At 39.6% G+C, this 24,432-nt stretch overlaps 1 protein-coding gene across 1 annotated transcript; it reads right to left on the bottom strand.

Moving 5' to 3' along the window:
- Window positions 1–2,371: 2,371 nt before the first annotated feature.
- LOC309865354 (olfactory receptor 2B11-like) lies at window positions 2,372–3,618 on the bottom strand (the record flags this gene model as incomplete). Its single annotated transcript, XM_082731622.1, has 1 exon — window positions 2,372–3,618. One exon carries the CDS (start codon window positions 3,616–3,618, stop codon window positions 2,689–2,691), a length of 930 nt encoding a protein of 309 aa, XP_082587748.1. The 3' UTR covers window positions 2,372–2,688.
- Between the last annotated feature and the right edge of the window lie 20,814 nt (window positions 3,619–24,432).

Here is a 24,432-nt window from a genome sequence, read left to right as displayed (position 1 = left end):
TTTAATTTAATTTTTTCAGTGTTCCAAGATTCATTGTTGATGCACCACACCCAGTGCTCCACGCAATACCTGCCCTCCCTAATACCCGCCACGGGGATCAGCTAACACCCCCATCCCCCTTCCCTCCCAAACCCTCAGTTTGTTTCTCAGAGTCCACAGTCTCTCACGGATCCCCCTCTCCGATTTCCCCCAGGTCACTTCTCCTTTCCTTCTCCTAATGTTCTCCATGTTATACTTTATGCTCCACAAGTAAGTGAACCATGTAATAATTGACTTTCTCTGCTTGAGTTATTTCACTCAGCATAATCTCCTCCAGTCCCATCCATGTTGTTTTTTTGTTTTGTTATAATTTTTTATTTTTTATAAACATGTATTTTTATCCCCAGGGGTACAGGTCTGTGAATCGCCAGGTTTACACACTTCACAACACTCACCAAAGCAAATACCCTCCCCAAGGTCCATAACCCCACCCCCCTTCTCCCAACCCCCCTCCCCCCAGCAACCCTCAGTTTGTTTTGTGAGATTAAGAGTCACTTATGGTTTGTCTCCCTCCCAATCCAATCTTGTTTCATTGATTCTTCTCCAGTCCCATCCATGTTGATGAGAAAGTTGGGTACTCATCCTTTCTGATGGCTAAGTAGTACTCCATTGTATTTATGGGCTATATCTTTATCCATTAGTCTGTTGAAGGGCATCTCAGCTCCTTCCACAGATTGGCTATTGTGGACATTGCTGCTATGTGGACATTGGGGTACTGATGGCCCTTCTTTTCACTACATCTGTATCTTTGGGGTAAATAACCAGTAATGCAATTGTATGGGTCATAGGGTAGCTCTATTTTCAATTTTTTGAGGAACCTCCACATTGTTTTCCAAAGTGGCTGCACCAACTTGTATCCCCACCAACGGTGTAAGAGGGTTCCCCTTTCTCCATATCCTCTCCAAAACTTGTTTCCTGTCTTGTTGATTTTGGCCATTCTAACTGGTGTAAGGTGGTATCTCAATGTGGTTTTGATTTGAATTTCCCTGATGGCTAGTGATGATGAACATTTTTTCATGTGTCTTTAGCCATTTGTATGTCTTCTTTGGAGAAGTGTCTGTTGTCTTCTGTCCATTTTTTTTGATGTGATTATCTGTTTTGTGTGTGTTGAGTTTGAGGAGTTCTTTATAGATCTTGCATATCAGCCCTTTGTCTATAGTGTCATTTGTGAATATCTTCCCCTATTCCGTGAGTTGCCTCTTTGTTTTGTTGACTGTTTCCTTTGATGTGCAGAAGCTTTTGATCTTGATGAAATCTGAAAAGTTCATTTTTCACTTTTTTTTCTTTGCCTTTGGAGACACGTCTTGAAAGAAGTTGCTGTGGCCAGTGTTGAAGAGGTGACTGCCTATGTTCTCCTCTAGGAGTTTGATGGGCTCCTGTCTCACATTGAGGTGTTTCATGCATCTTGAGTTTATCTTTGTGTGTGGTGTAAGAGAATGGCCGAGTTTCATTCTTCTACACATAGCTGTCCAATTTTCCCAGCACTATTTATTTAAGAGACTGTCTTTCTTCCATTGGATATTTTTTTTCTGCTTTGGCAAAGATTTGTTGACCATATAGTTACACCAAAGATACAGATGTAGTGAAAAGAAGGGCCATATGTACCCCAATGTTCATAGTAGCAATGGTTACAATAGCCAAGCTGTGGCAAGAGCTAAGATGCCCTTCAACAGGTGAATGGATAAAGAAGTATAAAGTATTACTCAGCCATGAGAAAGGATGAATACCCAACTTTTGCATCAACATGGAATGGATGGGACTGGAGGAGATTATGCTGCTTGAAATAAGTCAGGTAGAGAAAGACAATTATCATATGGTTTCACTTATTTGTGGAACATAAGGAATAGTGTGGAGGACATTAGAAGGAAGGGAAAAGTGAAGGGGGGGGGGGAATCAGAGAGGGAGATGAACCATGAGAGATTGTGGACTCTGAGAAGCAAACCGAGGGTTTTGGGGGTATGGAGGGATGGCTTGGCCTGGTGATAGGTATTAAGGAGGGCACATATTGCTGGAACACTGAGTGTCATAGGTAAGTAATGAATCTTGGAACACTACATCCAAAACTAATAATGATGTACTGCATGATGACTAATATAACTTAAGAGAAAATAGTAATAAAGAATAAAGATCTTTTTGAACTGTTAAAAAAAAAGCAACAGTGTCTCCATAATTGAATTGATAAACTTAGAAGGCTTGCAGTTGTTCTGAAGGATGGGGTGCCCAACAGGGAATGCACAGCTTAGCCCAGCTGCCCACTGAGACATGAGCTACCATGACAGAGACCAGTGAAAAATACTTCTCAAGTGACATAATGATACAACGTGCACAGATGTGGGGTTGCAGTACTCTTTTATAATGAATAGTTTGAACTAATGGGTTTATATTTTAATTTGTATTATTACATTTATTACTTAGTAAAATTAGTATTTTAGAGTACAGTGTAGAACTACTTTCACTACATTTTCACAAACATAGCGTGCTTAGTGGTGCATATAGCCAAGCATCATTGTTGCCTAACATGACTGTATCAAATGCAGCACATGAATATCTCATATAAAACTTGGGGAAATAGGACACAAGAGTGAATTATTAGAGAAAACCCTATCAACCTACTGTAGTTTTAAATACTTTCCATTTATTTCCCAGCCATCACTTGGAAGTGAATACGCCCCTCACTAGGTTGGCTAATGCCCCCTTTACATCCTTATTCCTCAGGGTGTAGATAAAAGGGTTCAGTGCAGGTGTCACCACTCCATAGAAGAGTGCCATGAACTTGGGCTGGTCCCTTGAGATGGAAGAGGGGGGCTGAATGTACATGCTAATGGCTGGACCATAAAACAAGGAAACTACAATGAGGTGGGAGGAACATGTCCCAAAGGCCTTCTTCCTTCCCTCAGAAGACTTAACTTTAAATACAGCATGTCCAATACAAGCATAGGAAGCAAGAATTAAGCACAGAGGAACAGCTAATATAAAAATACACACCACAGAGAGCATGAGCTCATTAGCAGCCTTTTCTCCACAGGCAGCCTTTATCAGAACAGGAATCTCACACATCAAGTGATCCAATTTATTGAGGCCACACAGCGGTAACTGTAAGGTAGCAGTGGCCTCTGAGATAGCAAAGGTGAGTCCAGTCAGCCACACAGTGGATACCAACAGGATACAGACACGTGGGTTCATGATGAGGGTGTAGTGCAAAGGCTTGCAGATAGCCACATAGCGATCAAAAGACATGATAGCCAAAATCAGGCATTCTGTGCCCCCCATTAAGTGAAAGAAATAAAGCTGAACCACACAGCCAATATAGCTGATTGTCTTCCTAGCACTTCCCAGGTTAAAAAGCATCTGAGGAACAATGCTTGTGATGTAGCACATGTCTAGGAAGGAGAGGTTTGTGAGGAAGAAATACATGGGGCTGTGCAGGCGGGCATCTAACGTAGACACTAGAATAATGGCTACATTTCCAACCATGGCCATGGGGTATGTTATAAGAAGAACAGCAAAGAGAGGAAGCTCCATCCAAGGACGGTCTGAGAAACCTAGTAGAATAAACTCTTCAGGATGGCTGTTGTTCATTGCACCAGTCCTTACCTTGTTTCACCTACAGCAGAGAAGTGGCAAAAAAGATAGGAAGAGTTAGGAGAACTCTATGTGTCATCCACTGACAGAGGATAGACTACAGAATCTTGTGAGGGAAATAATAAAAGGAATCTGACACCAGGTGACTTACTTTCCCTCCTGACACTACAAAACGGAGCTGGTGACTTTAGAAAAATAGCCTGACCATGCTGAAACTCAATGTATAAAAGCATGACAATGATGATCTCCTTGTGTTACAAAGGGGATTAAATGGAAAGTGGAAGCATCTTTTGTTTTAGAAACTCCCAAGTAATGATTTTCAAACTTTGCTTGCTTGCATAAAAATCATATGAGGAGATTGTTAAAATGCAATTTATCAATTTCTGTTTCTTGGTGTTTGATAGAGTGGATGTGAGATGGGGCCCCGGGGACACTGATGCAAGGTATTCCTGAAATATTATGAGCAGTGGAATTCTTGAGGTAGCTGACTCACAAGAAGGAGAACACGAGCTGTAATATCATTGTGACAGCCTTGTCCAAACTCAAGCAGTCAGTTGAATAGTTTTATCATCTCTACGGAGAGTAAGAAGGTAGATTTTGTACAAGTCCATTTTGGTATTTTGGAAGTGAGCAAGAAATGTCAGGTTCCTGAAGTATGAACTGAGAGCTGAGCCATGACATAGGTTTCCCATGCTGAAGAATTTGTTTGGGGATGTGTATTTTCTTGTATAAGTACTTCCCTCAAACCGGGCACTTGATTTTTCCATTAAAACTTAATTTACTATCTGGTAGTGATTTTCCTTTATTAAGTGAACTTTTGATTCTATTTTTATAGGAGTTTGCACAGTTATTAGTGATACGCTTGATTGTAAATAGCTACAAATACAGCTTTTAACTCCAGAGAACTGGTGTCTGGAGGAAAGCTGATATTCCAACTCAGTCGGGACCAGAGACTCACATACATTTTCACAAACTATTTTACATATTCCTTTTGTTTTTCTTTCTTTTCACAGTATTATTTTTGTGTGTGTGTTAGTCACCATACAGTATATCATTAGCTTTGGTGTAGTGTTCCTTTTTTTTTTTTTTTTTTTAAGATAAGAAGCACATTGTAACAAGAAAGTCAACTAGCTGAGTAGTGTTTTGGAAAGATTAACTAGAGAACCATTTTTTTAAAAATTTATACTGTTCTTTCCTTTAGTGGCAAATTGTGTTTCGTTATATCTATAATTCTTTTTGCAAGATAAGATAGATCATGATTATGGCTATGATGCATCCAGTGACAAATTCTGACTATGTCACTAGTGAGTTTGTGGTTTAAGAGTAACAAACATTATGTTTGTATGGTTACAAAGTACAGTATTCACATTCTATATTTCATTAAATCCTCAAAGCCATCTTGTGAGGTGTTACACAAAACCCATAGTTTTGGTTTGGGGGTTCTAGTCGGGGAAGTGAGCTACTCATATAGCCTTGACCAAAGAACGGTCCTGTTCTATTGGGGAAGGTCATTCTCTGAGTGCACAGTTTTGGGAGGGACACACATGGAGTAGTGAGGGAGGAAGGGGCCACCTGCCTAGCTAGCCAGATCATCCTAATCGACCCTGGCAATCAAGAGGGTGACAGATGTCACAGACAGGTACTCATCACATGTCCTCCTTAATCCCCATCACACACTTATCCCATTCCTTTGTCCAACTCCCCTCTAATAACTATGAGCTTGTTCTCTACAGTTGAGTCTATTTCTTGGGGGATAGGAGGCATGCATTTGTGATGAGCACCAGGTGTTGGATGGGATCTTTGAATCACTCTATGGTACACCTGAAACTAGTATCACATTGTATGTTAACTAACTGGAATTAGAATAAAAACTAAAAGCAAAACAAAACAAACTACTCATGACTAAAATGTGAATGTTGCTCTTTGATTACACACTATCCCTAGGTCAGAAGTGCACAAATAACAATAAAATAGTAATAGTTCTAACTAATCCTTAATAAGCCCTGTGTGCTGAAAACTCCAAGAAGGATTTTGCACACATTACATCATTTAGGACTCCTCCCTAGAACTTATGAGAGAGGAAATTTTGGTATCCATATTTTAGGATATTGCTAATCATTCATTTAGGATGTAATTGATCATTCCGTGAATGATTGCCTTCTAATAATTAGGGAGGTTCTAAAGATCAAAAAGCAATTAATTACTCAAATGAGGTAGTGAGATAATAAAACGATGATTTCAGAGTCTCAAAATTCCAAAGAAAACATCTGTAGTCTGGAGATGTTTCCTTTTTTTTTTTTTTTTTTCAAGATTTTCTATCTATTTATTTGACAAAGAGAGATCACAAGTACGCAGAGAGGCAGGCAGAGAGAGGAGGAAGCAGGCTCCCTGCTGAGCAGAGATCCCAATGCGGGACTCAATCCCAGGACCCTGAGATCATGACCCGAGCCGAAGGCAGCGGCTTTACCCACTCCAGGTGCCCCTGGAGATGTTTCCTGAATGAATGTGTCTACTACACCTGATTTGACCTTGACATTACTCAAGATGTGGTATGAGTGAACTATGTTAGGAACACAAGTTTGTCTAAGTTTTTTTTTCAGGTAAAGAGTATGTTTTAGATGGGATCTGAAGAAAAAGCATGGTATGAGTTAATTAGTTAAAATGAGTATTCTAAAATTATGATCTACTCACATTATTAAATAGTTGTCCACTAAAATCCTTCATGTCTAGTCATTTAATATGATTATACTCACCTTTTAGATTTTTCTGTCATGGAACATAACTCCATTTTTTAAGGGGTAACTTCAGATTTGAGCCTCCATGAATTCTTCCACAGTTAATTTTATCTAACCTTAATGATTCAAGTATACTTTCAACAATTTTATTAAATTTGTATTATTTGGAATTTTGTTCATATTACTCACCTCATAGACTAGTTTTGTTTGTGATGGTGACCAGTGCAGCTCCTCCTTAAGCTCTTTAAATAGTTCTCTAGAGATACCACAGCAGTGTCTTAATCAATAAAATACACACATGATGCATATTTGAGCTTTACAATTCTATCCTAGATTTGTAAGCTTCACCATGTCATTTTCACAGGACTTCAGTCCTGTTAGTTCTTGGATCCATGACTTTGCATCTTCTACTTCCAATGATTTTTTTCATCGCAGTTTTACCGCACAGGGGTCCGTTTATCCATGGATGCTTAAAGTGCGTTTAATGAAGTGCCAGCTTTTATTCCTTTTGACACTTCCTTTATATCTCCAATCACATGTTCATTCCAGCTTATTTGAACCATAGATCATCTTCATCACATACTGTTGCTTTAAGTGAAAGCCTGAGAGAGATTAATTACCAAGAGTAATCTGCTTGCATTCTATTGATACCAAACTAGTATTTTCAAAGTCTAGAAAAGTGTTCCTGAAATGAAATGCTTTCTGATATTCTTATATATATTAGGTACTGTGATGTACACACATTCCCACCCTCCCAAGTATGGGTACTTTAAAACAAGTGTCCTTTTACTCACCTTATTGTGATAAGTATCACTCAATCGAAAGGAATTTTGAAAGAAGACATGAATTTCCAAACTTGCAGAGAATGATAGAGAAACTGTAGTTCATAGATGAGTACCTAAGAATTAGCTTCATTAAAAAAAAAAAAAAAGAAATGTGTTTTTCATTTCTAACAATGCTGATGATAAGAAAAGAAAAAAACCCCTGGATTAGAAAGACAATAGTAGAGAATATCAAGAATGCATTCTGAAGGTGCTATTTGTAGAATGTTGTTCAGACCCTTGGGCATTGTTTTCTATCGGGCCATTTATGTGTATCCCAGAGGAGCTAGCAGAGAAAGTTCCTTGGGAAACTTCACCATGGAAATGCTTCTTATTAATTACCTACTGAACTGAGAGTGGTAGAAAAGTTTCTTCTGCTACTAGATTTGTTTTAAAATCAACTCATTTTATTTTCCAACATACTGGACACTAATTTTAAATAGGATGGGCATTAAGGAGGGCATGTGTCCTCATGAGCATTGGGTATTATACACAATTAATGAATCGTTGATCACTACATGAATAAGACATAATTGGAGTAGATCTAGTTTGAGCAAGTGATTTTGGGGAATTTGAGTGTGAGTTCCTTTAATATCTTTGTTCATTTATAGAATACCTCTCAGATTTTTTTTGAGACATGTTTGTCCATGTTACTTAAAATACAGTGTAATATTGGTTTCTGGTCTAGAATTTAGGGATTCTGCACTTATATACAAAACAAGGTACTCATCACGTGTCCTCCTTAATTTCCATCACACATTTATCCCATTCCCTTGTCCAACTTCCCTCTAATAACCAGGAGTTTGTTCTTTATAGTTGAGTCTGTTTCTTGGGGGATAGGAGGCATGGGGTGACTGGGTGATGGACATTGGGGAGGGTATGTTCTATGTTGAGTGCTGTGAATTGTATAAGTGATGATTCACAGACCTGTACCCCCCAAAGCAAATAATACATTATATGTTCATAAAGAATGGGAAAATAGTCATTTAATAGAAATTTAAATTAATTTTTTATTTCAATCTGGTTAGATTTTAGTTCTTTTATTTTTTCCAGAAAGGGATTCTCTAGTATCTTCCACACTTTTTTCGAGTCCAGCTAACACCTTCATAATTGCCATTCTGAACTCCAGATATGACATCTTATTAATGTCTGTATTCATTAGGTCCCTAGCCATTGTTATTTCCTCTTGTTCTTTTTTTTGGGGGGGGGGTCAGTTTTTTCACCTTGTCATTTTATCCAGATAAGAATAGATGAATGAGGGTGCCTGGGTGGCTCAGTTGATTGAGTGTCTGCCTTCGACTCAGGTCATGATCCCAGAGTCCTGGGATGGAGTCCCACGTCAGGCTCCGAGCTCCATGGGGAGTCTGCTTCTCCCTCTGACCTCCCCTCTTATGCTCTCTCATTCTGTCTGTCTGTTTCTCTCTCTCACATAAATAAATAAAATCTTTTAAAAAATAAAAATAAAAAATCGATAAGTGAGAAAACAAAATACTAAAGGGTCGCAATGACCCAGAAAAATATACACTGACCAAATTGGAAGAGACCCGAAACTGGGGGTGGGGGGAGAAGAAAGGAGGGGAAAATATATATGTATATACATACATTTATATATATTTTTATATACACAAGTGTGTATATAGATATATATGTATATATACATACATATACATTTACATATATGTATATATTATATATACACATATATATTATACACAAGTACGTGTATATAATATATATGTATATACACATATCTACATATACATACATATATATGTGTGTGTGTGTACTTGTGTTCTTTCCATAGTCTGACTATTGCTGATAATGCTCCTGTAATCATTGGGGTGATATATATATATTGGACTGGTGACTAGAACTGAGCCACACACTTGATTTTGGCTGTATTTTGGTCTGTTAGAACAAATAGTCTCACAAAATTTTAAAGAAAGAAAAACATATGTATACAAAAATAAGGGTATATATGATGAAGGGATAGAATATGACTGTAAAGTTGAAAATTTAAAAAGATCCTAAAAAAGAATTGATAAGAAGTTGGTTGAAAAAATAAAAAAGTGGGGTGCCTGGGTGACTCAGTGGGTTAAGCCTCTGTGTTTGGCTCAGGTCACAATCCTAGGATCCTGGGATCCAGCCCTGCATCAGGGTCTTTGTTCAGTGGGGAGGCTGCTTCCCACCCCCCTACCTGCCTCTCTGCCTACTTGTGATCTCTCTCTCTGTCAAATAATAAATAAAATCTTTTTAAAAAAGAAATAAGGAAAGACTGTGATCAGGCTGGAGACTAGAACAAAGCCATGTGCTAGATTTAGTGTTTATTTTTATCCGTTAGAAGATACTGTATCTCCATGTGCACTAGAGAAGAATGTGTATTCTGTTGCTTTGGGATGAAATGTTCTGAATATATCTGTGATGTCCATCTGGTCCAGTGTGTCGTTTAAGGCCTTTATTTCCTTGCTGATCTTTTGCTTGGATGACCTGTCCATTTCAGTGAGGGGAGTGTTAAAGTCCCCTACTATTATTGTATTATTGTTGATGTGTTTCTTTGATTTTGTTATTAATTGGTTTATATAGTTGGGTGCTCCCACGTTGGGGGCATAGATATTTAAAATTGTTAAATCTTCTTGTTGGACAGACCCTTTGAGTATGATATAGTGTCCTTCCTCATCTCTTATTATAGTCTTTGGCTTAAAATCTAATTGATCTAATATAAGGATTGCCACCCAAGCTTTCTTCTGATGTCCATTAGCATGGTAAATTCTTTTCCACCCCCTCACTTTAAATCTGGAGGTGTCTTTGGGCTTAAAATGAGTTTCTTGGAGGCAACATATAGATGGGTTTTGTTTTTTTTATCCATTCTGATACCCTGTGTCTTTTGACAGGGGCATTTAGCCCATTCACATTCAGGGTAACTATTGAGAGATATGAATTTAGGGCCATTGTATTGCCTGTAAGGTGACTGTTACTGTATATGGTCTCTGTTCCTTTCTGATCTACCACTTGTAGGCTCTCTCTTTGCTTAGAGGACCCCTTTCAATATTTCCTGTAGAGCTGGTTTGGTGTTTGCAAATTCTTTCAGTTTTTGTTTGTCCTGGAAGCTTTTAATCTCTCCTTCTATTTTCAATGATAGCCTAGCTGGATATAGTATTCTTGGCTGCATGTTTTTCTCGTTTAGTGCTCTGAAAATATCATGACAGCTCTTTCTGGCCTGCCAGGTCTCTGTGGATAAGTCAGCTGCCAATCTAATATTTTTACCATTGTATGTTACAGACTTCTTTTCCCGGGCTGCTTTCAGGATTTTCTCTTTGTCACTGAAACTTGTAAATTTTACTATTAGGTGACGGGGTGTGGGCCTATTCTTATTGATTTTGAGGGGCGTTCTCTGAACCTCCTGAATTTTGATGCTCGTTCCCTTTGCCATATTGGGGAAATTCTCCCCAATAATTCTCTCCAGTATACCTTCTGCTCCCCTCTCTCTTTCTTCTTCTTCTGGAATCCCAATTATTCTAATGTTGTTTCGTCTTATGGTGTCACTTAATTCTCGAATTCTCCCCTCGTGGTCCAGTAGCTGTTTGTCCCTCTTTTGCTCAGCTTCTTTATTCTCTGTCATTTGGTCTTCTATATCACTAATTCTTTCTTCTGCCTCATTTATCCTAGCAGTTAGAGCCTCCATTTTTGATTGCACCTCATTAATAGCTTTTTGGATTTCAACTTGGTTAGATTTTAGTTCTTTTATTTCTCCAGAAAGGGCTTTTATATCTCTCGAGAGGGTTTCTCTAATATCTTCCATGCCTTTTTCGAGCCCGGCTAGAACCTTGAGAATTGTCATTCTGAACTCTAGATCTGACATATTACTGATGTCTGTATTGATTAGGTCCCTAGCCTTCGGTACTGCCTCTTGTTCTTTTTTTTGCGTTGAGTTTTTACGTCTTGTCATTTTGGCCAGATAAGAGTAAATGAAGGGGCAAGTAAAATACTAAAAGGGTGGCAACAGCCCCAGGAAAATATGCTTTAACCAAATTAGAAGAGATCCAAAATCGTGAGTGGGGAGAAAGGGGATAAAAAGAGGTTCAAAAAGAAAGAAAGAAAAAAAAAGAAAAAAGAAAAGAAAAAAAAAAAAAGAAAAGAAAAAAAAATTTTTTTTTAAAAGAAAACACCTGAGAAAAATGTAAAAAAGAAAAAATATATATATTAGATAAACTAGTAAAAAATCGTTAAAAAAGAAAAAGGTAATAGTTAAAAAAAAAAAAAGTTTTACCCGAAGGCGAGAAGAAAGAAAAAAAAAAAATGAAAAAGAAAGAATTAAATTAACTGCAAGACTAAAAAAAATCACAGGAAAAAAGCCATGAGTTCCGTGCTTGGCTTTCTCCTCCTCTGGAATTCTGTTGCTCTCCTTGGTATTGAAACCGCACTCCTTGGTAGGTGAACTTGGTCTCGGCTGGATTTCTTGTTGATCTTCTGGAGGAGGGGCCTGTTGTAGTGATTCTCAAGTGTCTTTGCCCCAGGCAGAATTACACCTCCCTTACCCGGGGCCGGGGTGAGTAATCCGCTCGGGTTTGCTTTCAGGAGCTTTTGTTCCCTGAGCGCTTTCCGTAGAGTTCCGGAGGACGGGAATACAAATGGCGGCCTCCTGGTCTCCGGCCGGAGGAGCCGAGAGCCCGGGGCCCCACTCCTCAGTGCACCCTCAGAGAACAGCGCCCAGTTACTCCCGTCTGCCTGACCTCCGGCCGCGCTCCGAGCTCACCGAGCCTGCGATCGGTTCAAGGTAACACCGAGCTGTGAGCTTACTGTCGGCTCTGTTTCTGTAGCCGGCTTTCCCGTTCCAATACCCGCAAGCTCTGCGACACTCAGACACCCCCGATCCTTCTGTGACCCTGCGGGACCTGAGGCCACGCTGACCCCGCGTGGGCTTCGCCCCGGTTTAGCCTCTGGAGCGATGTCCCTCAGCGGAGCAGACTTTTAAAAGTCCTGATTTTGTGCGCGGTTGCTCCGCCGCTTGCCGGGAGCCGGCCTCTCCCCCCGGGGTCTATCTTCCCGTCGCTTTGGATTCACTTCTCCGCCGGTCCTACCTTTCAGAAAGTGGTTGTTTTTCTGTTTCCAGAATTGCTGTTCTTCTTCTCTTCGATCTGCCGATGGATTTTAGGTGTTTGCAATCTTTAGATAAGCTATCTAGCTGATCTCCGGCTAGCTGAAGCAGTCTCAGCTTGCTACTTCTCCGCCATCTTGACTCCTCCTCTACTTTATGTTTTTTTAAAGAGTCCAAAAGATTTGTCCATCTTACATACTACAATACCTTTATATATATAGAAACTCAGGCTGCACTGGCGAGCTCATCATGGGACTCTGGAGAAGGACAAACAAGACGGGCTGCAGACTCACAACCTTCCTTCAGCAGTCAGTGTTGGTCCGGGAGAAGATGGCAGAGGAGAAACCAGCCGCGACAGGCGCCTGAGGAGGAGACCGCGGTGAGGGCGGCGGGCGCCGCGGGGCCGGCTCGGAGCGCGCTGCGCGGTGTGCGGGACGCGCCGCCGCCGCCGCCGCCGCGGCCACCGCACGCGGGGGGGAGCTCGGGGGGGCGGTGCGCGCGACTGCGAGCTGCGAGCTGCCCAGACTGAAAGTGAAGGGATGGAGAAGCATCTTTCATGCCAATAGGCCGCAAAAGAAGGCTGGGGTAGCAATTATCATATTAGATAAATTAGATTTTAAACTAAAGACTGTAGTCAGAGATACAGAAGGACACTACATCATTCTTAAGGGGTCTATCCACTAAGGAGATCTAACAATTATAAATATTTATGCCCCCAATATGGGAGCAGCCAACTACATATAACAACTGTTAACCAAGAGAAAGAGTCACACTGATATTAATACATTAATGGTAAGGGATCTTAATATGCCACACTCAGGAATAGACAGATCATCCAAGCAGAAAATCAATAAAGAAACAAGAGCTTTGAATGACACATTGGACCAGATGAACCTCATAGTTATATACAGAACATTCAACCCTAAAACAACAGGATACTCATTCTTCTCCAGTGCACATGGAACCTTCTCCAGAATAGACCACATACAGGGTCACAAATTAGGGCTCAACTGATACCAAAAGATTGAGATGATTCCCTGCACATTCTCAGACCACAGTGCTTTGAAACTGGAGCTCAACCACAAGAAAAAGTTTGGAGGGAATTCAAACACTTGGAAGCTAAAGAGCACCCTGTTCAAGAGTGTTTGTATCAACCAGGAAATCAAAGAAGAACTTAAACAATTCATGGAAACCAACAAGAATGAAGACATGTGGGTCCAAAACCTATGGGATATGGCAAAGGCGGTCCTAAGGGGGAAATACATAGCCATCCAAGCCTCTCTCAAAAAAATTGAAAACTCCAGAATACACCAGCTGTCTTTACACCTTAAAGAACCGGAGAACCAACAACAAATTCAGCCAACTCCACACACAAGAAGGGAAATAATCAAGAGTAGAGCAGAGATTGATGAGATAGAAACTAGAGATACAGTAGAACACATCAACAAAACGAGAAGGTGGTTCATGAAAGAACCAATAAGATCGATAAACCATTGGCCAAACTAATCCAAAAGGAAAGACAGAAGGCCCAAATTAATACAATTATGTGAAAAGGGAGAGATCACAACTAACACCAAGAAAATTGAAACAATCATCAGAAATTATTATCAACAGTTATATGCCAATAAGTTAAGCAACGTACATGAAATGGATGCATTCGTGGAAAACTATAAAATTCTAAAACTGAATCAGGAAGAAATTGGCAACCTGAATTGACTGATATCTAGTAACGAGATTGAAGCAGTGATCAGAAACCTCCCAAAAAATGAGAGCCCAGGACCTGACAGATTCCCTGGAGAATTCTACCAAACTTTCAAAGAAGAAATAATACCTGTTCTCATCAAGCTGTTTCAAAAAATTGAAGCAGAAGGAAAATGTCCAGAGTCTTTATGAAACCATAATTACCCTGATCCCCAATCCAGGAAAAGAACCCACCAAAAAGGAGAATTTCGCACCGATATCCCTGAATACTATGAATGCTAAGCTTCTCAACAAGATCCTAGCTTATAGAATCTAACAGTACATTAAAAAGATTATCTACCATGACCAGGTGGGATTCATCCCCGGGATGCAAGGGTGGTTCAACATTCACAAATCAATCAGTGTGATAGAACATATAAATAAGAGAAGATAGAAGAACCACATGGTCCTCTCAATTAATGCAGCAAAAGCATTTGACAAAATACAGCATCTGCTCCTGATTAAAACACTTTAAAATATAGGGATAGAGGGAATATACCTGAACGTCATAAAATTTATCTATGAAAAACCCACAGTGAACATTGTTCTCAATGAGGAAAAGCTGACAGCCTTCCCTTTGAGGTCAGGAACACAACAAGGATGCCCACTCTCACCACTCTTGTTCAACATGGTACTAGAAGTCCTAGCAACAGCAATCAGACAACAGAAAGAAATAAAAGGTATTCAAATTGGCAAAGAGGAAGTCAAACTCTCTTTCTTCACAGATGACATGATATTTTATATGGAAAACACAAAAGGCTCCACCCCCAAACCAATAGAACTCATACAGCAATTCAGTAATGTGACAGGATACAAAATCAATGTACAGAAATCAGCTGGTTTCTTATACACTAATAATGAAAATACAGAAAGGGAAATTAGAGAATCAATTCCATTTACTATAACACCAAGAACCATAAGATATCTGGGAATAAACTAACCAAAGAGGTAAAGGATCTGTATTCGAGGAACTACAGAATACTTATGAAAGAAGTTGAAGAAGACACAAAAAGATGGAAGACTATTCAATGCTCATGGATTGGAAAAATAAAAATTGTTAAAAATGTCCTATACTGCCTAGAGCAATCTATACTTTCAATGCCATCCCAATCAAAATTCCACCATCATTTTTCAAAGAGCTGGAGCAAACAATCCTAAAATTTATATGGAATTAGAAGAGACCCCAAATTGCTAAGGAAATGTTGAAAAGGAAAAACATGTTGCCTGATTTCAAGCTTTACTACAAAGCTGTGATCACCAAGACAGCATGTTACTGGCATAAAAACAGACACATAGACCAGTGGAACAGAGTAGAGCGCCCAGATGTAGACTCTCAATTCTATGCTTTGACAAAGCAAGAAAAAATATCCAGTGGAAAAAAGACAGTCTCTTCAATAAATGGTGCTGTCAAAATTGAACAGCTATGTGTAGAAGAATGAAACTCAACCATTCTCTTATACCATATACAAAAGATAAACTTGGAATGGATAAAAGACCTCAATGTGAGGCAGGAATCCATCAAAATCCTAAAGGAGGACATAGGTAGTAACCTCTCTGACATCAGCCAGAGAAAATATTTCAAGGTATGTCTGCAAAGGCAAAGGAAACAAAAGCAAAAATAAACTTTTGGGACTTCATCAAGATCAAAAGATTCTTCTCGTGGTGATTCACAGACCTGTACCCCTGGGGATAAAAATATATGTTTATAAAAAATAAAAAATTATTAAAAAAAAGATCAAAAGATTCTGCACAGCAAAGGAGACAGTCAACAAAACAAAGAGGCAACCCCATGGAATGGGAGAAGATATTCTCAAATGACAATACAGACAAAGGGCTGATATCCAGGATCTATAAAGAACTCAAAACTCAACACACACACAAAAAGATAATCATGTCAAAAAATGGGCAGAAGACATGAACAGACACTTCTCCAATGAAGACATACAAATGGCTAACGGACACATGAAAAAATGTTCATCATCATGATTGATATATATATATAAATGTTCATCAGGGATGAACATCAGAGAGCTATCAGGGAGATTACAATCAAAACCACATTGAGAGGGTCACCTGGGTGTTTCAGTGGGTTAAAGCCTCTGCCTTTGGCTCGGGTTATGATCCTAGGGATCTGGAACTGAGCCCCACATTGGGCTCTCTGCTCTGCATTGAGCCAGCTTTCTCCTCTCTCTCTCTCTCTCTCTCTCTCTCTCTCTCTCTGCCTGCCTCTCTGCCTACTTGTGATCTCTGTCTGTCAAATAAAATATTTTTAAAAACCACATTGAGATACCACCTTGCACCAATTAGAATGGCCAAAATTAACAAGACAGTAAACAATGTGTGTTGGAGAGGATGTGGAGAAAGGGGAAGCCTCTTCCACTGTTGGTGGGAATGCAAGTTGGTGCAGACACTTTGGAAAACAGTGTGGAGATTCCTTAAGAAATTAAAAATAGAGCTTCCCTATGACCCTGCAATTGCACTACTGGGTATTTACCCCAAAGATAGAGATGTAGTGAAAAGAAGGGCCATCTGTACCCCAATGTTCATAGCAGCAATGGCCACAGTTACCAAACTGTGGAAAGAACCAAGATACCCTTCAACAGAAGAATAGATAAGAGAAGGGACTTGAGGGAAATTGGGAGGGGAGATGAATCATGAGAAACTATGGACTCTGAAAAACAACCTGAGGGTTTTGAAGGGGCCGGGGGTGGGAGGTTGGGGGGACCCAGGTGGTGGGTATTAGGGAGGGCACGTATTGCATGGAGCACTGGGTGTGGTGCAAAAACAATGAATACTGTTACGCTGAAAAGAAATTAAAAAAAAAAAAGACTGGATAAGGAAGATGTGGTCCATATTCACTATGGCAAGTTATGCCTCCATCAGAAAGGTGAATACCCAATTTTTGTAGCAACATGGACGGGACTGGAAGAGATTATGCTTAGTGAAATAAGTCAAGCAGAGAGAGTCACTTATCATATGGTTTCACTTATTTGTGGAGTATAGAACACAGGGTGTGGTACAAAAACAATGAATACTGTTACACTGAAAATAAATTTAAAAAAAGGAAAATCAATAATATGGAGGATATGGGGAGATGGAGAGGAGAAGGGATTTGGGGGAAATTGAAGTGGAGACGAACTATGAGAGACTATGGAATCTAAAAAACAATCTGAGGGTTTTGGAGGGGCAGGAGTGGGGGGTTGGTTGAACCTGGTGGTGGGTATTATGGAGAATATGTATTGCATGGAACAGTGGGTGTGGCACATAAACAATGAATTCTGGAACACTGAGAAGAATTTTAAAATAAATAGAAATGAAAAAAAAATAAAAAATGGAGCTACACTTCATCAGGGAAATTCAAATCAAAACCACATTGAGATATCACCTTACACCAGTTAGAATGGCCAAAATTAACAGGGCAGGAAACAACAAGTGTTGGATGGAGGAGAAAGTCAAATGCTCTTACACTGTTGATGGGAATGCAAGTCGGTGCAGCCACTTTGGAAAACAGTGTGGAGATTCCTTAAGAAATTAAAAATAGCACTTCCCTCTGACCCTGCAATTGCACTACTGGGTATTTACCCAACGATACAGATGTAGTGGACAGATGGACCATCTATACCCAAATGTTCATAGCAGCAATGGCCATGGTTGCCAAACTGTGTAAAGAGCCAAGATGTTTTTCTTTTTTTTTTTTATTAATTTTTATTTTTTATAAACATATATTTTTATCCCCAGGGGTACAGGTCTGTGAATCACCAGGTTCACACACTTCACAGCACTCACCAAAACACATACCCTCCCCAATGTCCATAATCCCACCCCCTTCTCCCAAACCCCCTTCCCCCAGCAACCCTCAGTTTGTTTTGTGAGATTAAGGCCAAGATGTTTTTCAACACATGAATGGATAAAGAAGATAGAGTCCATATATACAATGGAAAATTATGTGGCCATCAGAAAGAATGAATACCCAACTTTGGTATCAACATGGACGGGAATGGAGGAGGTTATGCTGCATGAAATAAGTCAAGTAGAGAAAGTCAATTATCATATGGTTTTTGCTTACTTGTGGAGCATAAGGAATAACATGGAGGACATTAAGACAAGGAAAGAAAAAGTGAATTGGGATGAATTGGTGGGGGGAAACGAAGCAGGAGAGACACTGTGGACACTGAGAAACAAACTGAAAGTTTTGGGGAAGAGAAGGGTGAGGGATGGGTGAGCCTGGTGGTGGGTGTTAAGGAGGGCAGGTATTGCATGGAGCACTGGGTGTGGTGCATAAACAATGGTTCTTAGAGCACTGAAAAATGAAATAAAAATAGAGCTACCCCATGACCCTGCAATTGCACTACTGGATATTTGCCCCAAAGATACAGATGTAGTGAAAAGAAGGGCCACATGCACCCCAATGTTTATAGCAACACTGTCCATAGTAGCCAAACTGTGGAAGGAGCTGAGATGCCCTTAAACAGATCATTGGATAACGATGTGGTACATATATGGAATGGAATATTACTCAGCCATCTGAATCCTCACCATTTGTGTCAACGTGGTTGGAACTGGAGGGCATTATGCTAAGTGAAAGAAGTCAGAGAAAGACAATTATCATATGGTTTCACTCATATGTGGAACATAAGGAGTAGAGCAGAGGACCAGAGCAAAGGGGAAGGGAGGGAAACCCGAATGGAAAGAAATCAGAGTGGGAGACAAACCATGAGAGTCTCAGGACCCCAAGAAACAAACTGAGGGTTACAGAAGAGTGGGGGTGGGGGTGGGGTAACCAGGTGATGGGCAGTACGGAGGGCACGTGTTGTGATGCACACTTCGTGTTATACACAACAATGAATTGTTGAACAGAGCATCAAAAACTAATGATGTACAGGCTGCCCCTCCATGTGGGCACACATGGCCCCTCACTCACCTGTATCATACAATTCCCTTTCTCTCCTGGTTCTGCCATTCCTTCTACAAGCATACAGGAATGACTGCCATTCAACAACGAGAAGCAAAACTAAATAAACCAAAACAAAATCATCCCACTTATTTGTGGAGCATAACAAAAAGCATGGAGGACATGGGGAGTTAGAGAGAAGGGGGTTGGGGTAAATTGGAAGGGGAGGTGAATCATGAGAGACTATGGACTCTGAAAAACAATCTGAGGGATTTGAAGTGGCGGGGGGGTGGGAGCTTGGGGTACCAGGTGGTGGGTATTATAGAGGGCACGGATTGCATGGAGCACTGGGTGTGGTGAAAAAAATAATGAGACTGTTATGCTGAAAATAAATAAATTTAAAAACAAAAACAAAAACAAAAACAAAACTAATGATGTACTGTATGCTGGCTAACTGAACATAATAAAAAAATAAAATTATGTTCTAAAAAAATTCTAGTTAGTTGATGTACAGCGTAATATTAGTTTCAGGTGTGCAATATAATGAATCAACACTTCCATACAACATCTGGTTCTCTTCATAAGTGCACTTCTACTCCCCATCACCTATTTAACCCACCTACACTCCCACCTCCCCTCTGGTCATCATCAATTTGTTCTCTAAGGTTAAGCGTCTGTTTCTTGGTTTGCCTCACTCTCTTTTTATGTCTCTTTGCTCATTTGTTTTATTTCTAAAATTCCACGTATGAGTGAAATCATATGGTATTTCTCTTTCTGTGACTGACTTATTTCACTTAGAATAAATACTTTGTAGCTCCATTCATGTTTTTGCAAATGGTGATTCCATCCTCCTTTTTGTTGTTGTTATGATCTTGTTCTCTCTTATGGCTGAGTAATATTCCATTACATGTAAAATATATATGTATGTATATATGCGTGTGTGTGTATGTATATATATATATATATCATATCCTCTGCATTTTTCAAGGCAATGCAAATCAAAACTATAATGAGATAGTATGGTATTGGCACAAAAGAGACACATAGATCACCGAATACAGAACCAGGAAATGGACCCTCAACTATATGGTCAACTAATCTTTGGCAAAGCAGGAAGGAAGATCCAATGCAAAAAAGATATTCTCTTCAACAAATGGTGCTGGGAAAACTGGACAGCCACATACAAAAGAATGAAACTGGACTATTTTCTCACATCGTACAAAAAAACAAAATCAAAGTTGGTCAAAGACCTAAATGTGAGACAGGAATTCCTCAAAATCCCAGAGCAGAACACAGTCAGCAACCTCTATGACCTTGGCTATAGCAACATCTTACTACACACATCACACAGGCAAGGGAAACAAAAGCAAAAATGAACTATTGGGACTTCAAGATAAAAATCTTCTGCACATGTAAATGGGATTGACTCCTTAATATCTCTTTCTTCTGTCTTGCTGTTGGTGTAGAGAAATGCAACTGATTTCTGTGCATTGATTTTATATCCTGACACTTTACTGAATTCCTGTATAAGTTCTAGCAGTTTTGGAGTGGAGTCTTTTGGGTTTTCCACATATAGTATCATATCATCTGCGAAGAGTGATAATTTAACTTCTTCTTTGCCGATTTGGATGCCTTTAATTTCCTTTTGTTGTCTGATTGCTGAGGCTAGGACCTCTAGTACTATGTTGAATAGCAGTGGTGATAATGGACATCCCTGCCGTGTTCCTGACCTTAGCGGAAAAGCTTTCAGTTTTTCTCCATTGAGAATGATATTTGCGGTGGGTTTTTCATAGATGGCTTTGATGATATTGAGGTATGTGCCCTCTATCCCTACACTTTGAAGAGTTTTGGTCAGGAAGGGATGCTGTACTTTGTCAAATGCTTTTTCAGCATCTATTGAAAGTATCATATGGTTCTTGTTCTTTCTTTTATTGATGTGTTGTATCACATTGACTGATTTGCGGATGTTGAACCAACCTTGCAGCCCTGAAATAAATCCCACTTGGTCGTGGTGAATAATCTTTTTAATGTACTGTTGAATCCTATTGGCTAGTATTTTGTTGAGTATTTTCCCATCTGTGTTCATCAAGGATATTGGTCTATAGCTCTCTTTTTTGGTGGGAACCTTGTCTGGTTTTGGGATCAAGGTGATGCTGGCCTCATAAAATGAGTTTGGAAGTTTTTCTTCCATTTCTATTTTTTGGAACAGTTTCAGGAGAATAGGAATTAGTTCTTCTTTAAATGTTTGGTAGAATTCCCCCGGGAAGCCGTCTGGCCCTGGGCTTTTGTTTGTTTGGAGATTTTTAATAACTGTTTCAATCTCCTTACTGGTTATGGGTCTGTTCAGGCTTTCTATTTCTTCCTGGTTCAGTTGTGGTAGTTTATATGTTTCTAGGAATGCATCCATTTCTTCCAGATTGTCAAATTTAATGCCATAGAGTTGCTCATAGTATGTTCTTATAATAGTTTGTATTTCTTTGGTGTTAGTTGTGATCTCTCCTCTTTCATTCATGATTTTATTTATTTGGGTCCTTTCTCTTTTCTTTTTGATAAGTCGGGCCAGGGGTTTATCAATTTTATTAATTCTTTCAAAGAACCAGCTCCTAGTTTCGTTGATTTGTTCTATTGTTTTTTTGGTTTCTATTTCATTGATTTCTGCTCTGATCTTTATGATTTCTTTTCTCCTGCTGGGCTTAGGGTTTCTTTCTTGTTCTTTCTCCAGCTCCTTTAGGTGTAGGGTTAGGTTGTGTACCTGAGACCTTTCTTGTTTCTTGAGAAAGGCTTATACCACTATATATTTTCCTCTCAGGACTGCCTTTGTTGTGTCCCACAGATTTTGAACCGTTGTATTTTCATTATCATTTGTTTCCATGATTTTTTTCAATTCTTCTTTAATTTCCCGGTTGACCCATTCATTCTTTAGAAGGATGCTGTTTAGTCTCCATGTATTTGGGTTCTTTCCAAACTTCCTTTTGTGGTTGAGTTCTAGCTTTAGAGCATTGTGGTCTGAAAATATGCAGGGAATGATCCCAATCTTTTGATACCGGTTGAGTCCTGATTTAGGACCGAGGATGTGATCTATTCTGGAGAATGTTCCATGTGCACTGGAGAAGAATGTGTATTCTGTTGCTTTGGGATGAAATATTCTGAATATATCTGTGATGTCCATCTGGTCCAGTGTGTCGTTTAAGGCCTTTATTTTCTTGCTGATCTTTTGCTTGGATGACCTGTCCATTTCAGTGAGGGGAGTGTTAAAGTCCCCTACTATTATTGTATTATTGTTGATGTGTTTCTTTGATTTTGTTATTAATTGGTTTATATAGTTGGCTGCTCCCACATTGGGGGCATAGATATTTAAAATTGTTAAATCTTCTTGTTGGACAGACCCTTTGAGTATGATATAGTGTCCTTCCTCATCTCTTATAAGATACCTAGGAATAAACCTAACCAAAGAGACACAGAATCTATACTCAGAAAACTATAAAGTACTCATGAAAGAAATTGAGGAAGACACAAAGAAATGGAAAAATGTTCCATGCTCCTGGATTGGAAGAATAAATATTGTGAAAATGTCTATGCTACCTAAAGCAATCTACACATTTAATGCAATTGCTATCAAAGTACCATCCATCTTTTTCAAAGAAATGGAACAAATAATTCTAAAATTTATATGGAACCAGAAAAGACCTCGAATAGCCAAAGGGATATTGAAAAAGAAAGCCAACGTTGGTGGCATCACAATTCCGGACTTTAAGCTCTACTACAAAGCTGTCATCATCAAGACAGCATGGTACTGGCACAAAAACAGACACATAGATCAATGGAACAGAATAGAGAGCCCAGAAATAGACCCTCAAATCTATAGTCAACTAATCTTCGACAAAGCAGGAAAGAATGTCCAATGGAAAAAAGACAGCCTCTTCAATAAATGGTGCTGGGAAAATTGGACAGCCACATGTAGAAAAATGAAATTGGACCATTTCCTTACACCACACACAAAAATAGACTCAAAATGGATGAAGAACCTCAATGTACGAAAGGAATCCATCAAAATCCTTGAGCAGAACACGGGCAGCAACCTCTTCGACCTCTGCCGTAGCAACATCTTCCTAGGAACAACGCAAAAGGCAAGGGAAGCAAGGGAAAAAATGAACTATTGGGATTTCATCAAGAACAAAAGCTTTTGCACAGCAAAGGAAACAGTTAACCAAATCAAAAGACAACTGACAGAATGGGAGAAGATATTTGCAAACGACATATCAGATAAAGGACTAGTGTCCAGAATCTATAAAGAACTTAGCAAACTCAACACCCAAAGAACAAATAATCCAATCAAGAAATGGGCAGAGGACATGAACAGACATTTCTGCAAAGAAGACATCCAGATGGCCAACAGACACATGAAAAAGTGCTCCATATCACTCGGCATCAGGGAAATACAAATCAAAACCACAATGAGATATCACCTCACACCAGTCAGAATGGCTAAAATCAACAAGTCAGGAAATGACAGATGCTGGCGAGGATGCCGAGAAAGGGGAACCCTCCTACACTGTTGGTGGGAATGCAAGCTGGTGCTGCCACTCTGGAAAACAGCATGGAGGTTTCTCAAAATGTTGAAAATAGAACTGCCCTATGACCCAGCAATTGCACTATTGGGTATTTACCCTAAAGATACAAATGTAGTGGTCCAAAGGGGCACGTGTACCCGAATGTTTATAGCAGCAATGTCCACAATAGCCAAACTATGGAAAGAACCTAGATGTCCATCCACAGATGAATGGATCAAGAAGATGTGGTATATATACACAATGGAATACTATGCAGCCATCAAAAGAAATGAAATCTTGCCATTTGCAACAACATGGATGGAACTAGAGCGTATCATGCTTAGCGAAATAAGTCAAGCAGAGAAAGACAACTATCATATGATCTCCCTGATATGAGGAAGTGGTGATGCAACATGGAGGCTTAAGTGGGTAGAAGAAGAATAAATGAAACAAGATGGGATTGGGAGGGAGACAAACCATAAGTGACTCTTAATCTCACAAAACAAACTGAGGGTTTCTGGGGGGAGGGGGTTTGGGAGAAGGGGGTGGTATTATGGACATTGGGGAGGGTATGTGATTTGGTGAGTGCTGTGAAGTGTGTAAACCTGGTGATTCACAGACCTGTACCCCTGGGAATAAAAATATATGTTTATAAAAAATAAAAAAAAAAATCTTCTGCACAGCCAAAGAAACAAGCAACATAACTAAAAGGCCACCTATGGAGGAGAGAGAAGATTTTGGAAATGACATATCATATAAAGGTTAGTATCAAAGATCTATAAAAAAAACTTCTCGGAGGAGTCAAGATGGCGGAGAAGTAGCAAGCTGAGACTGCTTCAGCTAGCCGGAGATCAGCTAGATAGCTTATCTAAAGATTGCAAACACCTGAAAATCCATCGGCAGACCGAAGAGAAGAAGAACAGCAATTCTGGAAACAGAAAAACAACCGCTTTCTGAAAGGTAGGACCGGCGGAGAAGT

The sequence above is a fragment of the Mustela nivalis genome (genome assembly GCF_964662115.1).
Source record: "Mustela nivalis genome assembly, chromosome: 5".
Classification (NCBI taxonomy): Eukaryota; Metazoa; Chordata; class Mammalia; order Carnivora; family Mustelidae; genus Mustela; species Mustela nivalis.
The sequence above is the reverse complement of the archived record's forward strand: the minus strand, read 5'-3'. Positions and strand labels throughout refer to the sequence as shown.